This window comes from Ylistrum balloti, unplaced genomic scaffold, assembly GCF_031769215.1.
Source record: "Ylistrum balloti isolate Yb309-2 unplaced genomic scaffold, AGI_CSIRO_Ybal_v1 Utg369640, whole genome shotgun sequence".
NCBI classification, from domain to species: domain Eukaryota; kingdom Metazoa; phylum Mollusca; class Bivalvia; order Pectinida; family Pectinidae; genus Ylistrum; species Ylistrum balloti.
This window is the reverse complement of record NW_026781901.1, coordinates 1,544,677-1,559,139: the sequence shown is the minus strand read 5'-3', so window position 1 is coordinate 1,559,139 and position 14,463 is coordinate 1,544,677. Positions and strand designations below refer to the sequence as shown.

The following is a 14,463-nucleotide window of genomic DNA, read 5'->3' as shown; positions in this document are numbered from 1 at the left end:
ATTTTAATAGAGATTTTTCAATTACCTTCTCTAATAAGCACATTTTATGGAACAGAAGACAAAATGACTAAATGCTAAAAATTCAAACATAAGACATTAATATATTTATGAATAATATTACATCAACAAAATGAGTTATTGTGCCCTCACATTCAAAGAAGAAAAATGAAAGGTCAAAAATAATATGTGTATTGCACCAATGTACAAGAAGCATTTAAAATTGGTAATGTTGTCAAGTGTATTTAATATACTACAATGCCCTTTCTTCAAAAATGGATCAGTTTCCTGTAGTTTTTACCAAGAGCTTACCTGTCTTTCAAAATCTGTGATAAAACTCTACTATGCCTTGTATTAATTTATCGCAGTTAATAATAAAGAGATTCACAACTTATGTAGAAAAGGCTGACTTTTAAGTATTGAATAATTCCAACACTCGCCAATAAGCACCAAAGTACACCATATTAAACATACAAAAATAATTTTACAAAAAGTGAAATCAAAATCAAGTTTCTTCTATATGTACATTTCAGTAAAGATAAGAAAAAAATAGAAACAATAGTTCAAAATAAATAACAAATTTACAAATATTTATGCTTCAATTTGACATTGATTGGCGCTTATCCATGGTCCGCAAAAATCTGTGAATGAAGACTCGAAACCTGTACAAGAAAAACACCATGCTGTGTAATAGAGGGGCTACTAACGAAGCTATCACTACTATGTAGGCTAATGCAGTGCCAGGTTTCTCTCCGTAGTTTAGAGGCTTGTAAATGTAGGGATTTCCATGATGACTTGTACCGCCAGCTAGAAAATACACAAAGGTAAAGAGGCTATAAATGCAGCCAAAAGCACTAGTGTAAATACATTGTAGGAGTCTGGTGGGTGTCCTGGTCACTAGTGTGTCAATTAACACAAACACAGCATTCACACCATGGCTATTGAGATTTATAAATGTATATCCAGAACCTGAAAAAGAAATTGAAAGTTAATATAAATTATTTTCAATTTAATATTTGCAATGATCAATATCATAAGCTTCTAAATTTACTGACTTATAACCATAACTGATATCTCTTATGTAAATTATATATAAAATGACAGTTGTATCATATTGTAAATAATTGGCGTAATTACTAGAACATCAATTAATAGTAATTAAATGTCAACATACTAAACATAAATAGATATTGATAAGAAGTTCTCTAAACAACAGGTCAAGTAGACACTTCTCACCTAGTATTCAATGTTTTTTGCAATCACATCAAAATAAAACTTCCTCAAACCTATTTTTCCACACTGACAGATCCTTGTTTGAAAGATATTTACCCATTAGAGTTTAACTTAGAAATTAAAACCAAAAAAACATTTTCTGTTTCAAAATTGTAAAGAAAATTAATTATGTACTGAATTGAACAACAATTTTTCATAATAAAACCAAATATAACACTCTATTATAATGTGCAATCAACAACTGAACACAAAGTTATTTCATGCTGAGAATATTATAATTTTTTTTTTAATTGTGTTTCAGCTCTGATGACTTACCATCATAGGCTATGGTCCAAAATAAAATGGTAACTATTTGAGCAGAGCCAGCAGAAATAATGTGTAGAAGCCATTGCAGTTTGATTCGTGGTGCATTCTTCAGTTCTGCATTAATATCTGTAATGAAACCCAAACCCTTTTCAGTAAGAGTCAATACAAATATTGGTGAAGAAATTGAGCTGTACAACTGTTATCACATTCTATTCAATATTATATTATTTTGTTAATAACATATATTGATCACACCATACACAAATTCCCTTAAAATGCTGCCGAGGAATTTGTGGCTATTTTTTGTTCTGTTATGTAAATCTTATAATCCAAATTAATAAATTCATATTTCCATTCTATTCTGATAAGTGATGTTGACCAGTACTTCTGCTCATAGTTTGTAGTTCTTTTCCTTCTTTAGGACAATGAAATGCCAGGTGTTGAAAATTGTACTTCACATGTTCTCATGTCTTTGAAGCAACAGTGTCAATTAATGTTTATCGCATGTTCATACCTTTTTTCCTCCTTCTTTAGGACAATGTAGTGTCAGACATTTACTGTTTATCGGGTGTTCTTACCTTTTATTTACTTTATATTTTGAGGACAATATAATGATGGGAACATTTAGTTTTTGCTTTTGTTTGTGTTTCTTACCTTTCTTTTCCTTCTTTAAAGCAATGTAGTGCCACACATTTACTGCACGGAGGATCTGACAAAAGGTCAAGATGTAGAAAGACCAGTAAGTCAACATTATGAATATCTTCCAACCAAGATTTCCCCCAAAGGCTGTATAAAACACCATGATGGAAAAATAGAAGGCCACAATAGTCCTGTATATTGCATAAGGCACCGGATTGTCACTCCACTGAAATCAAGTAGAAGACGATTTAAACACCATTTAGGCATATCAGAAATAGAAGCACCTGTTAAAATGTATAGTGATATTGGGGAGTTTAAAAGTTGACTTAAATAACAACGATTTTTTTTATACAGTACTTTTCATTATCTTCATGTGCAAATATGTGTGAATCTAACCCTATTCTATATTTAGTATTCAGAGCTTTTCATGAATCTATGTACTCAAGTAAGATGAAACTATTGCCACATCTTATAGTAAAAAATTACTAAACTTGCAATATTGAGTACAACTAAAATGTTGTAGATATCATCACCTTGTCCTGTAATAAGTCTATCCCCTGACTTTGAGTGAGAAGTTATGTATTAGCTCCCCTTGTGCTTTTTCAGAAGACAAATATCATACACTTTAAACAGACCAAGAGGCCCGTACCAGTCTGATCAGTCACATGTGTTGTACTACAGGTAACTTTAAATATGATAAGGTATACAAATCCTGAGACATACCTATGATTCAACGAATACCAAAATAACCATATATAAAATAGTTCAGTAACCAGTTGTAATTCTAAAAGGGTGACTGTTTCAAAAGTCCCCATATGGTGTGACCCTACCTGAGCAATCCTGAATGAAGATATCTTTGTAGTATTAAAAATGCCTTTAACCACCTTGATTTTTCAGTGGCAAGGATCTGAAATTAATTGCTCTAACCTTTGAGGAACCAGATCTGAAGGTTAGCTAAAACCAGCAATTTTGGCAATCTTGTAGAACTGTTATCAGTCTTACACCAAATTCCAGCAAAATCTCTCGAATGATTTATATTTGTTATTGACAACAAGTAAAGCCTATGAACAGCCTCTTTTACTGGTTCTGATTGAGTCAGATCGACCCCAAAATAATTATAATGCTGTCATATTTATATGTAGATAATGACCATGCAATTAGCTTTTGACACTGCATAATTTTAGAAGTCAAATTACAAATCTGAAGGGTCACAACATGTCTATGGATTGCTCTGATGACTCACTAAAATGCAAATTCAATATGAAATTGTTAGCATATGTTTTGTAAGAAGTTACCTGTGACAGTACAAAATCTTCCGGGCAAGCATGGTCCAATCCATAGCGAGGTTCATAAAGTTCTGAGGAGCGGATGCCACTCTTTCCAGATGGTCTACCTTTCTTGTCAGTAAGTGAGTAGTAGGCATAGCGAGTATAGGTTGTTAGAGCGCGATGAGCCATCCGCATACCACCATTGGTAGCGTCTACAAACTTGGCTGTAATCTTAAACATCACTAGACTTATGGCTAGGCGAACCACCTGCAACATAAACAACAGCAGAATTCTAACTGTTCATGAAATATAAATGAAAATTCGAATTGAATTGTGTGCTAGGTATACTGGTTTAATCCTTACAGGTGATTCAATAGCTGTACGTCTATAACTGCCAACCTTTCAGATTTTTCAAGAATTAATGTAGAGGAATGATAAAAACATCTTTCAAGTAGTTAACAAGTGTTTGACATTCAACCTGCAATGTGTATTTTTAAGTATGTGCAGTCTACAGACCCAATAACAAGATATCTATACCAAATAATACAACATCTGTATCAAAGGACAATCTATAGACACAGCTAATTGGATTTTATGATTCTAAAATTAACTACTGTCATGTAATTAACTAAAGCAAGCGTAAAGGTTTGTGCAGAATAGCAATCTGACAATATTCAACTTCATGAATTCTCATCCCCCCCCCCCCCCCCCCCCCCCCACCCCAACTTCTTGCTGGTTTGGGTGTATGTTACACTTATAGATATTCAGAATTAAAAGAATTAAAAAGTAATTTGATTCATTCTAAAATTTCAAATAGCTCTGTCTTCCAATAACAGATGTGATGATTAATGTTCTTTTGCCCAATGATTTACCAGTATATGAAATAGCTAGCCCACGATGTATTTTAGGAGTAGACTATAAAAAGAGAGAGAGTAAAATATCAGTCACATCAGTCTAAAAGGATTCCTTATTTAAATTCATACAGTAATATATGTCAAATCTTATAACACACAGATCATACCTTCCAAGTCATACAGTGCAGATATTTATGTTCCAGTACAAAAATACACTACTGTTATAACACAGTTTGATCTTCCTTTTCAAACATCAATTTTTCCTTATTTGTCTTATTCTGCTTCAATTATGCAATCATATATGTGAGGGTGATGGAATCTTACTATATATAGATTATACAGACCTGCTTTTAATGAATTCCCTGAAGTGAATAATGCTGTGTAAAAAGCACATGTATGACCCACAGACATGGACTGGTATTTATGTAAAGTAACGTGTTGTGAAAGCCCAGTGACATCACTAACATTTCCACAAAGGATGTAATTAAGTGTACATGATAAGTTGATAGCATAAGGACATGCACATGAATCATGGTACAAAGATCAGGTGGTTCAATACAGGAAATCGTCACAACAGTCAATATGTAGCCATCCAATCCAGTATAGACTTAGTGTGGATACAATAACTACAACAACACAATATACTATTTCTAAAATGTATCAAAGCCATTAGCTACGTAGTTAGGTTCAATGTATAATATCATATCTATTCAACAATATAATGTATTATATGTATATAACCCTTCAGGGCAAATAGGATTTGATAACAATAAAATACTAAACCAAAAAATATATACATATAACAGAATGTTAATTTATAATATACCTATCTTCACCAATACCGTAAATGACCATAAAAAGGTAAATAGGATTTGATAACAATAAAATACTAAACCAACAAATATATACATGTAACAGAAAGTTAATTTTTAATATACCTATCTTCACCAATACCGTAAATGACCATAAAAGGGTAAATAGGATTTGATAATAATAAAATACTAAACCAACAAATATATACATGTAACAGAAAGTTAAGGCTAAATTTATAATATACCTATCTTCACCAATACCGTAAATGACCATAAAAAGGTAAATAGGATTTGATAATAATAAAATACTAAACCAACAAATATATACATGTAACAGAAAGTTAAGGCTAAATTTATGATATACCTATCTTCACCAATACCGTAAATGACCATAAAAGGGTAAATAGGATTTGATAACAATAAAATACTAAACCAACAAATATATACATGTAACAGAAAGTTAAGGCTAAATTTATAATATACCTATCTTCACCAATACCGTAAATGACCATAAAAGGGTAAATTGGATTTGATAATAATAAAATACTAAACCAACAAATATATACATGTAACTGAAAGTTATGGCTAAATTTATAATATACCTATCTTTACCATTACCGTAAATGACCATAAAAGGGTAAATTGGATTTGATAATAATAACTTACTGAACCAACAAATATATACATGTAACTGAAAGTTATGGCTAAATTTATAATATATATCTTTACCAACCAACATAATATATACTTGTATATACATGTAACAGAAAGTTAAGGCTAAATTTATAATATACCTATCTTCACCAATACCGTAAATGACCATAAAAGGGTAAATAGGATTTGATAACAATAAAATACTAAACCAACAAATATATACTTGTAACTGAAAGTTATGGCTAAATTTATAATATACCTATCTTTACCAGTACCGTAAATGACCATAAAAAGGTAAATAGGATTTGATAACAATAAAATACTAAACCAACAAATATATACATGTAACAGAAAGTTAATTTATAATATACCTATCTTCACCAATACCGTAAATGACCATAAAAGGGTAAATAGGATTTGATAATAATAAAATACTAAACCAACAAATATATACATGTAACTGAAAGTTATGGCTAAATTTATAATATACCTATCTTTACCAGTACCGTAAATGACCATAAAAGGGTAAATAGGATTTGATAACAATAAAATACTAAACTAACAACTATAAAGCTTTATCAGACAATACACATATAGGATAAACATATTGAAACCAATAATTATATAGCTACAGATTATCTAGGTAAAGAATTAAATAAATGATAACTCTCTTCATCAGTTAAATGTAATGGATCTAACAACATCATAGCCATGATCGGCAGAAAAATACATACGGTTAGGACAACTCCTCTGTGTATATTACCCTTGAAATCAGTAAACATTAATGAACGGCCATATGTTTGCGTCATCTTTTTGTTGACAAGGATCCAACTTTGTAAGAATATATTTGTTATGAATATGTGTGTACCAGCTAGTTTTATGTCGCTCAGCTTTATGTCCATGTTTATACACAATGACATTAACTTCGAATGAAAATATTGTCATTTAAAATATACTAACACATACTGGAGGTTTTGAACAACTATTAAACACATGTACAGACTACACACCACATATATGTCATCTATAAATACAATATTGCAATTTGTTAGAATTTGTTCACTGCACATTTGTCTCATTAAGATAATATGATGGTCATTTGTAGAGTTGACAAACCTTTGAAAAATATTTTAATTAACCAAGGGTATAAAGTATTAATATGGCCAATAGCCAATTGAAGTGTTATCTAGTGTGTAAACATTTAATCTTAGGTCAAGGTTAATCCTCGTCTTTAAATAATATTTTTGCTTGTGAATTAAACACCATTGTAAATAAACAGCTACATCAAATAAATAGTTCAGACAGTTTTAAATGCTATCTAAATGGCCGAAAAAAAAAATTGTTTCCAGTAACATGTAGGAAAAATTAAATCAACATTAAGTAGGTGAAAAATTTTAACAAATAATCTGATACAGTTAATATATAGGTGAGAAATTTTAATATTTTAACATTTCATTTCTTCTTTGGAAATTACTTTAAAAGTTTAAGCACAAAATATTAGGGTATGCAGAGCTTTACAGTAGAACTGGTACTGGAAATATTTTGTGTGAATTGTGGTCAGGTTATTGTCATGATCATTGTGCATGTGACAAGTAAAGGTTTAAATTACATGATAATTTATGCTCGTTTTATCTGCTACAAATCAACAAAATCTTCTGGACCATATTCAAATCTCTTTCCAAACAAACATACAAATACTGTAAGGATTATATTGTTTAGGCAATAGCAGACTTGAAAGCAATCCATTTTTACTAATAAGTTTAACAAAATTGACAACACTTTCTATGACATTTTATAACCAATGCACTATTGTACATTTACATTTTTACATCCAAAGAAAAAGTGTATCATTTTTTGTATAAATCACAAATTTTATTGTCTCCATTGCCAGAGACGTATATATACGTCTCTGCCATTGCTTATTGTGTGGCAAAATTTAGAACATATGTAAATTCCTGCTCAACTATATGACATAAATACTGTATGCTGTAGTCAATAGAGAACAAAGTCGGTTATATAAGTTATCCTGGCATATAGTTAGATAACAAAAATGAATAATTTTTCTGTTGATAAAGTTTCACCTTGGCTACATTGGGTCATGTTAAAATGCATTTTTTTGTTGCGAATGTTGAAAGAACTTGGCATGTGAACATTGAAGACATCATCTGAAACAAACACTTTGGTATGCGTTTCCATTTCAAATGATCCTGCATTTCATTGACTAATTATTAATCAGCGGTAGTAACTATCACCGAAATGCAGGACAATTACCCATGTGCGGGGATCGTGCCCAACCTATTTAAACACTCCCGCTTTTACCGGTCACGAGACTCGACACACATGACAGTAACTCCTGAAAATGGCTGCCAGAGCCAAGCGATCGACACATTTAGAAGCATGGTCAGTCATGATTCTGTGCGTCTGGGGCTCCGGACTTATTGCAACCACGACATGTGATGATGTTAAACACTTTACAGCCACCGATTCGTGCCAACCTCCTGCTATGGAGTTCGATATCGAGAACATTACGAAAGGGTAAATGTTCCTATTACTCGACGTGCCCTTTTCTAGTTTTGCGGAAATATATTTGTAAGAGTTATATAAGTATTTTGTTAGTGTAATTATGAATTTGCAGCCTCAGTCTTTTCTGAAACGGATATAACTGTATAGGCTTATTCTACTCAGCATGTTTAACGATGTCAAAATCGTATTGCAAATCGACATGTTGACAAACAAAAAATGTCTTCCGTACAGGCTTTTAAGCCTAGGTTAAAATGCTACAGCTGACGGAAACGTCGCCTGTCCTTTCAGACATGTACTAATTAGAGTATTCATAAATCGTAAACTGTAAATAAACGTTCTCTGACTTACATATTGTTTACGGTGGTCCCTTTCAACGCAAAATGCCTGAAGTATTGAGGTCACTCAACCTCCAACTAGAGAAACGGAATTTGTTGACAGAACGGGTTTCTACGGTCACGTGGGATGAGACATTCGTACGAGTTATCTCCCATCCAATAGTTTGTGTAGAATGGCTCTGGCTGATCGTTTCAATAAATTTATATATATATATTTAAACTTGTACTCAGCGAAAATTTTAAAACAAGACGTATTATACAATCTTATTAAATTGACATTTAATACTGAGAAATCAAATCTAACTGATTTTTTTTAATGAGCGAGAATAAAAAAAAGATGTATGTATAACAAGGAAACATAATAAACATTGTACACCACTGATATAACAGGGTTGAATTTTAATGTGTCAATTTAATTATTTACCCTCCTAAAATTTCCTCAATATATTATGGTATAGATTTATCTATCTGTCTACTGTATCCCATGTCTGGACTGCTGTGATCTACAATCAGTTTTCAATTAATATATCTCTTGATGTCAATCATTGATTGGACTTTTCTATTGCTTTGTTTTCGACATTATGACTCGAAAATCAGCTAGTATCTTGTTACAACACCTTTTTATAGGTCTACAAAAAATTTAGCAAGATGTGTTATGGCGTTGCCCTTTTTGCCATCTATTCGTTCCTTGGAACTTTTCTTTGTTCTGAGGTGACTAATTAACAGTGAAGACTAATCAATGAGCTGTCTGTCTGGTTTGCATGGCTAATCTAGCTCTTTTACATTTGGTTAAGGTTAATTGTATAAGTATGACATGATATACTGATTCCTAAATAGCAGCTATCCGTCAATTTATTACCATATGATTCAATATTCTGTTTTTCTTGAACAGCATTAAAACTGGACATTTAAGTTACACTTTATGAAGTTGTATTCTTTGTTATCACATTATTATCGTAACATGAGTAATGAGAATTCTCAGTGATGATTCAATTGGACATAATATGACTGACATTTTGACACAAAACTATATTTTGTTTTGGTATAGGATGGGCCTGTCTGGATATTGTTTAGACCAATTTGTTCCTTTAAATCAGTGTATAGTTAAATGCTCGTATTATATATTAATAAATACATATATATTAACATTTTGCCCCAATTAAAAAAAAAGAAAGAAAAAAAGTTCATAAATTTTTTTTTTTATTCAAGTACAAATTGTCCTGGGTCTTAATATGTTACTGATGAAATGTTTTTGTCGTCATCCAAATATAACTGAAATATTTGTAATCCATGAATGCAGCACAAAACGTTACCTACCTTTAACATTAAGTGAATGATCATCCTCACCAGTTGTTCAACCTTAGAAGTTTCCTCACACTTGTATCATTGTAGTTCTTCCTGTTAAACAAACCAGCAAGTTCCTGGTCACATGTTTGAATTCACGGAAAAGCAAGTAATACAGCTGTCACTATGGTTACTGCATCCTCATTATATATATATTGATACATGTGCAGTATTTGTCTGTGTCTTTGACAGTGACCAGGTAGACAAGCTGTTATGTCGCCCACTCTAAACAGGGTTTTAGTATGTAGGTATAGCTCAGTAACATACTTAGCCTTAGGCTACCTGAATCTTGTTAGTTATCGGGTACGTTCCACTAACAACATGCAGAGTTCTGACAGAACATCCGTACATACCTGTAGTATAGCTATTGATCACTTCCTCGATCATCATTCATTTCTGATTTAATTTAATTATCTAATTTTCATGCATGCATTATATACATACAGCTACTGCAAAAGACCCTTAGTTGTATGTTACGTGTTTCTATCTAGGTCAACTGGAGTATAGAGTAAGGATCTTCCAGTTCATATAAGATTATGACACAAGTTTCAGTTAACTGAGCATATTGTAAAACTCTCCTAATTTATCTCCCATCTAATGGAAATGATTGTAAGATTTTGATAATCATACTTGACGAGATATTTTTGAAGGAATTCTAGAAACTGTGTAGACTGATACAGAATCTAAATTGGTGATATTCTCAATTGATTATTATTTTTATATTGGTGGCATCCAAATGCCTATAATTCCATGCAAGCTATAAGGCATCACAATTGAAATGTTCAGAAAATAGTGGTACTGTAAGGTGTTACACTGGTAACAGTGTGGTTATGTAATGAAAGCCGACGTAATTTGTTACACATTATTGGTAAAATAAAGTCTCATCAGAAATTTGAAAACTGTACATGTTTATGTAATTTAAGATGGAGTTGTATGTAAAAATGTTTTGATGGGAAAGTGACACAGTTTGATTTAATTAAATTAATTAAATTGAAAAAATAATTGATTTTCTGTTTATGATAAATGTTTACAGATCATGGACGTTCACAGAGAAAAGCAAGAACTGTGTGGGGAGTGTTGATGGTTCGGCTGGCAGCCTCTCCAACTGTACCTATACCATGGCGTTCTGTCAAATGTTACCCAACTGTAGCAGCGGTAGTATGTGTGTAGAAACGTTCAACGCAACTGGTAAAAATGACACTACCAAGCTTGTGCAAGGAGGCTATGTGGCAAACCCATTCAGTGTCACAGGTTAGCTTGATTTATATTGAATTAAGAAAACGAAAAAAAAGAAAGACTTCTGCATGCATTCAAATCATTCAATGCAATATAAATTGTAGCCGCTATATTGGAGCATAGTGTGTGCAAAAAAAGGAGAAATGTATACTGATATAAATTAGAATCTTCTTCATAACAATTAGAGAATTACATTTGCATATTCTTGCAAAGAATCTGCACACTTGCTTTTAATGATAGGCAAGGTGTGATTACCATTATGTTGATACCAGGGTAATTGGAATACTGTGATATCACTACTAAAACAAAACCCTGACAAAAATGTATGTCTTAGTTTCCAAATAAAATTTCACATACCTTTTAAAAGGATTTTAAAAGCTGCTTCCTTAATACATGTTTTCTGATCACTGATAATTTCAACTCAGTTTTTGTTTAGAATATCATTTGTTGTGCAACAAAATTGAAACACGATATTTTTACTCCTTTAATGAGAAGTCTTTTGACAGATACCTCTCTCAATGGTGGATTTCTAGCACGTTTTACTAAGGGAAGTAACTACACGAAATCAAATGGCACCTGGTGTCAGTTGTCTGCAGACATCAACTTTGAATGTAACAGGATGCAATACTGGGTTCCTTATGAAGGCAGAGAAACAACATCTGTTCCACAGAATGCCCTGAAACTAGTGAAATTTGACAAAGAAAGATGTCAGGTGAATAATGATAATGATTTTAACATAGAAATATTTCATAGACACAAAACAGCACACTGACACTGATAGTTCCTGTAACACATAAGTTTCAACTGCATGTGTTAAGTACCTAGATACACATGATTTGTTTCCCTAGACACTCAAAGTTTACTACCCTTAACACACTGTTGGTTCACAATGAGATACTCAAGGTTCACAATCCTAGACACTCAAAGTTTACTACCCTTAACACTGTTGGTTCACAACCAGTTACTCAAGGTTCACAATCTTAGACACTCTGGGGTCACTGATGCTATTTTCAATCATCTTTATTATGAAGGATCAAAGGAGTATGAAGTGCTATGTAAGGTGCTTCAATGTTCATCCATAAAAATAATCTAAACTATGGTATTTAGTTAAAGCATATAAATATGTTCTAACCTTCTGTCCATGTAATGAACATTGTTTTTTTACAGCTGCAGGTAACAGTTGAGTATGCCGGTGCCTGTATCAGCATCACTCCAGCCACTGCCATTTCCGAGACCTTGTCTGCTGGAACAGTGCTTATCATCATGTAAGTATAAAGCTGTGTTGGAGATCTCTCCACCAAGTATAAAAATAGCATGTGTTTTAGTGACATACATCATACTTCTGTGGTAAATCATTCCAGATTCATGACTGATTCAAGTATTGCTGAATATTTGAGGTTGTTTCTATATATATATAGCAGTTAGATGTGGAGGAAACAAAAACTTCCTTGTAAGCAAATTTGCAGACATCAAGTACAGTATCTGATTTGGGAGACAGTTCAATGTGTACTTATTGTAAACATGTACTTAGATATAGGTTTATATATAAATCTGTACTGTTAGTGGTTATATTACTGTAAGTGGTTAGATTACTGTAAGTGGATGTAAAGCACAGCTATCTAAGCCATTTTTGTTTGACTGTCCTCTTATCACTCATTCTAGTAATGTCATTGGTTTAGGTGATAACAATGGAGTGTTGTCTACTAAATTTCACCAGTCCCATCACAATTATTGAGTTATGGCCCTTTGTTGGAATCTTGTGGTTGGCTGATCAGACATATACAATTGTACTCTCATTGATTTGTAGATTTTTTGTATCCCTGGCTGTGTATTTTTCTTGTGGCATCCTCATAAATCTATTACGAGGATTCCACGGAAAGGACCTTCTACCACAGTCAGAGTTCTGGACACAGCTTCCAGTTCTTATTGCTGTAAGTTTACAACAAATAGATTTAATTCATTCAAAGGGAACGGGTGTGGATTGTGTTTTTTCAAGGGAGACAATCATTACTACTAATACCAGACCCAACATGTTTAGTCCTATACCTTTATTGTACATTGTAGTAATTTACTGATGCCAACACTTGGATGGAACAATTCAAAGATAGTAGTGAAATATGGAATCAGGAATAGATTAGATGATGAACTTTATTTCTTTTCCATTCAGTTTTTGACTGTCTCAATAATTATGTATATTCCTGACACAGGAAATGATGTTTTGATAATCTTTTATTCTCTGTTAGGAATTTGATTGTTTTAGAAATGGAGGCAACATCAATAATGGTTTAAAAATCTGTCTTTATGTATACATGTACTGACTAGTTCTATAAAGTGAAAATTTGATCAGAGTTTTGTATCTTCCCACAGGATGGATTTCTTTTCACCTGCTGTTGTAAAACTGAGGAAAAAGATGGTTATGACAGTATTTGATAATTCCAGATGATGTCAAAGTATGGAAATATATGTTAATTGAGGAAAGAAATAGTCAAAGAATTGTGATACTGTGAACACAGGAAAAGTTCTACTGATGGAGGGGACAGGAAACGTAAGACACTACTGGCCCCCAAAGATATGTGATACTGGAAATGCAGGGAACTTCATACTCATGAAATGAGTCATGAAATAGACGGCGAAAAAGAATCTATCCAATCGCTATTCTTTATAGACTATACACCAGACTTTAGATTATCCAATGAAATGGTTGCATAATATAGTATATATCCTAGATTGTGATAAAGCCTGCGATCTTGTTGATGTCGTTAAGTTATAGAAGTTAAATGCACACATTTTTTTCCAATATACACACTGGTTGTAAAGATACATTTTTTTACTGTTGAATTGTTCAGTGATTTGTTGATTTGCTTTACGACAAACTGATGTTACAAGTAATGTAGTATATAAAGTTGCTTGGTTCAATTATAACACATATAAAAACCTATATCTCAATACAGGATGTACATTGTATGATGTTCAAAGTCTAAAAAAGGTTGTTGTGCAAATACTAATATGATTGATGAAGGAAACTTTTAATACTACATGTACAGGAACATTATGGGAAATAATGTTTAGGTGTAATTCCATACCATTAATGTAGATATTGTAACATGTCTCTCCTGTAATAAGCCCAGGGGCTAATACATTATCTTGGACTCAAAGTCAGGAAATGGATTTAAAACAGGACAAAAAAGCCCAGGGGCTAACACATCACCTTAGACTTACTACCGATGAAGGGAAGGTGTGAACGTTTCAAGTACTGTAGTAC

The 14,463-nt window shown here is 32.4% G+C and overlaps 2 protein-coding genes across 3 annotated transcripts; one reads left to right on the top strand and one right to left on the bottom strand.

Annotated features, from left to right (window-relative positions):
* LOC132553686 (protein rolling stone-like) lies at positions 1-8,695 on the bottom strand. 2 transcript variants are annotated; one of them, XM_060217949.1, is made up of 5 exons: positions 8,635-8,695; positions 3,471-3,710; positions 2,191-2,401; positions 1,546-1,662; positions 1-966 (listed from the first exon to the last, which is right to left on the bottom strand). In XM_060217949.1, exons 2-5 carry the CDS (start codon positions 3,681-3,683, stop codon positions 596-598), a joined length of 912 nt encoding a protein of 303 aa, XP_060073932.1. In that variant the 5' UTR covers positions 3,684-3,710; positions 8,635-8,695; the 3' UTR covers positions 1-595. The 2 variants fall into 2 exon arrangements, with proteins under 2 accessions (XP_060073932.1, XP_060073940.1); XM_060217957.1 differs by lacking the exon at positions 8,635-8,695 and adding an exon at positions 4,642-4,697.
* LOC132553700 (uncharacterized) lies at positions 8,123-14,238 on the top strand. Its single transcript, XM_060217970.1, has 6 exons — positions 8,123-8,298; positions 10,999-11,216; positions 11,708-11,913; positions 12,369-12,466; positions 13,009-13,132; positions 13,569-14,238. The coding sequence occupies exons 1-6, from the start codon at positions 8,123-8,125 to the stop codon at positions 13,629-13,631; spliced, it is 885 nt and encodes a 294-aa protein (XP_060073953.1). The 3' UTR covers positions 13,632-14,238.
* The last annotated feature ends 225 nt before the right edge of the window (positions 14,239-14,463 follow it).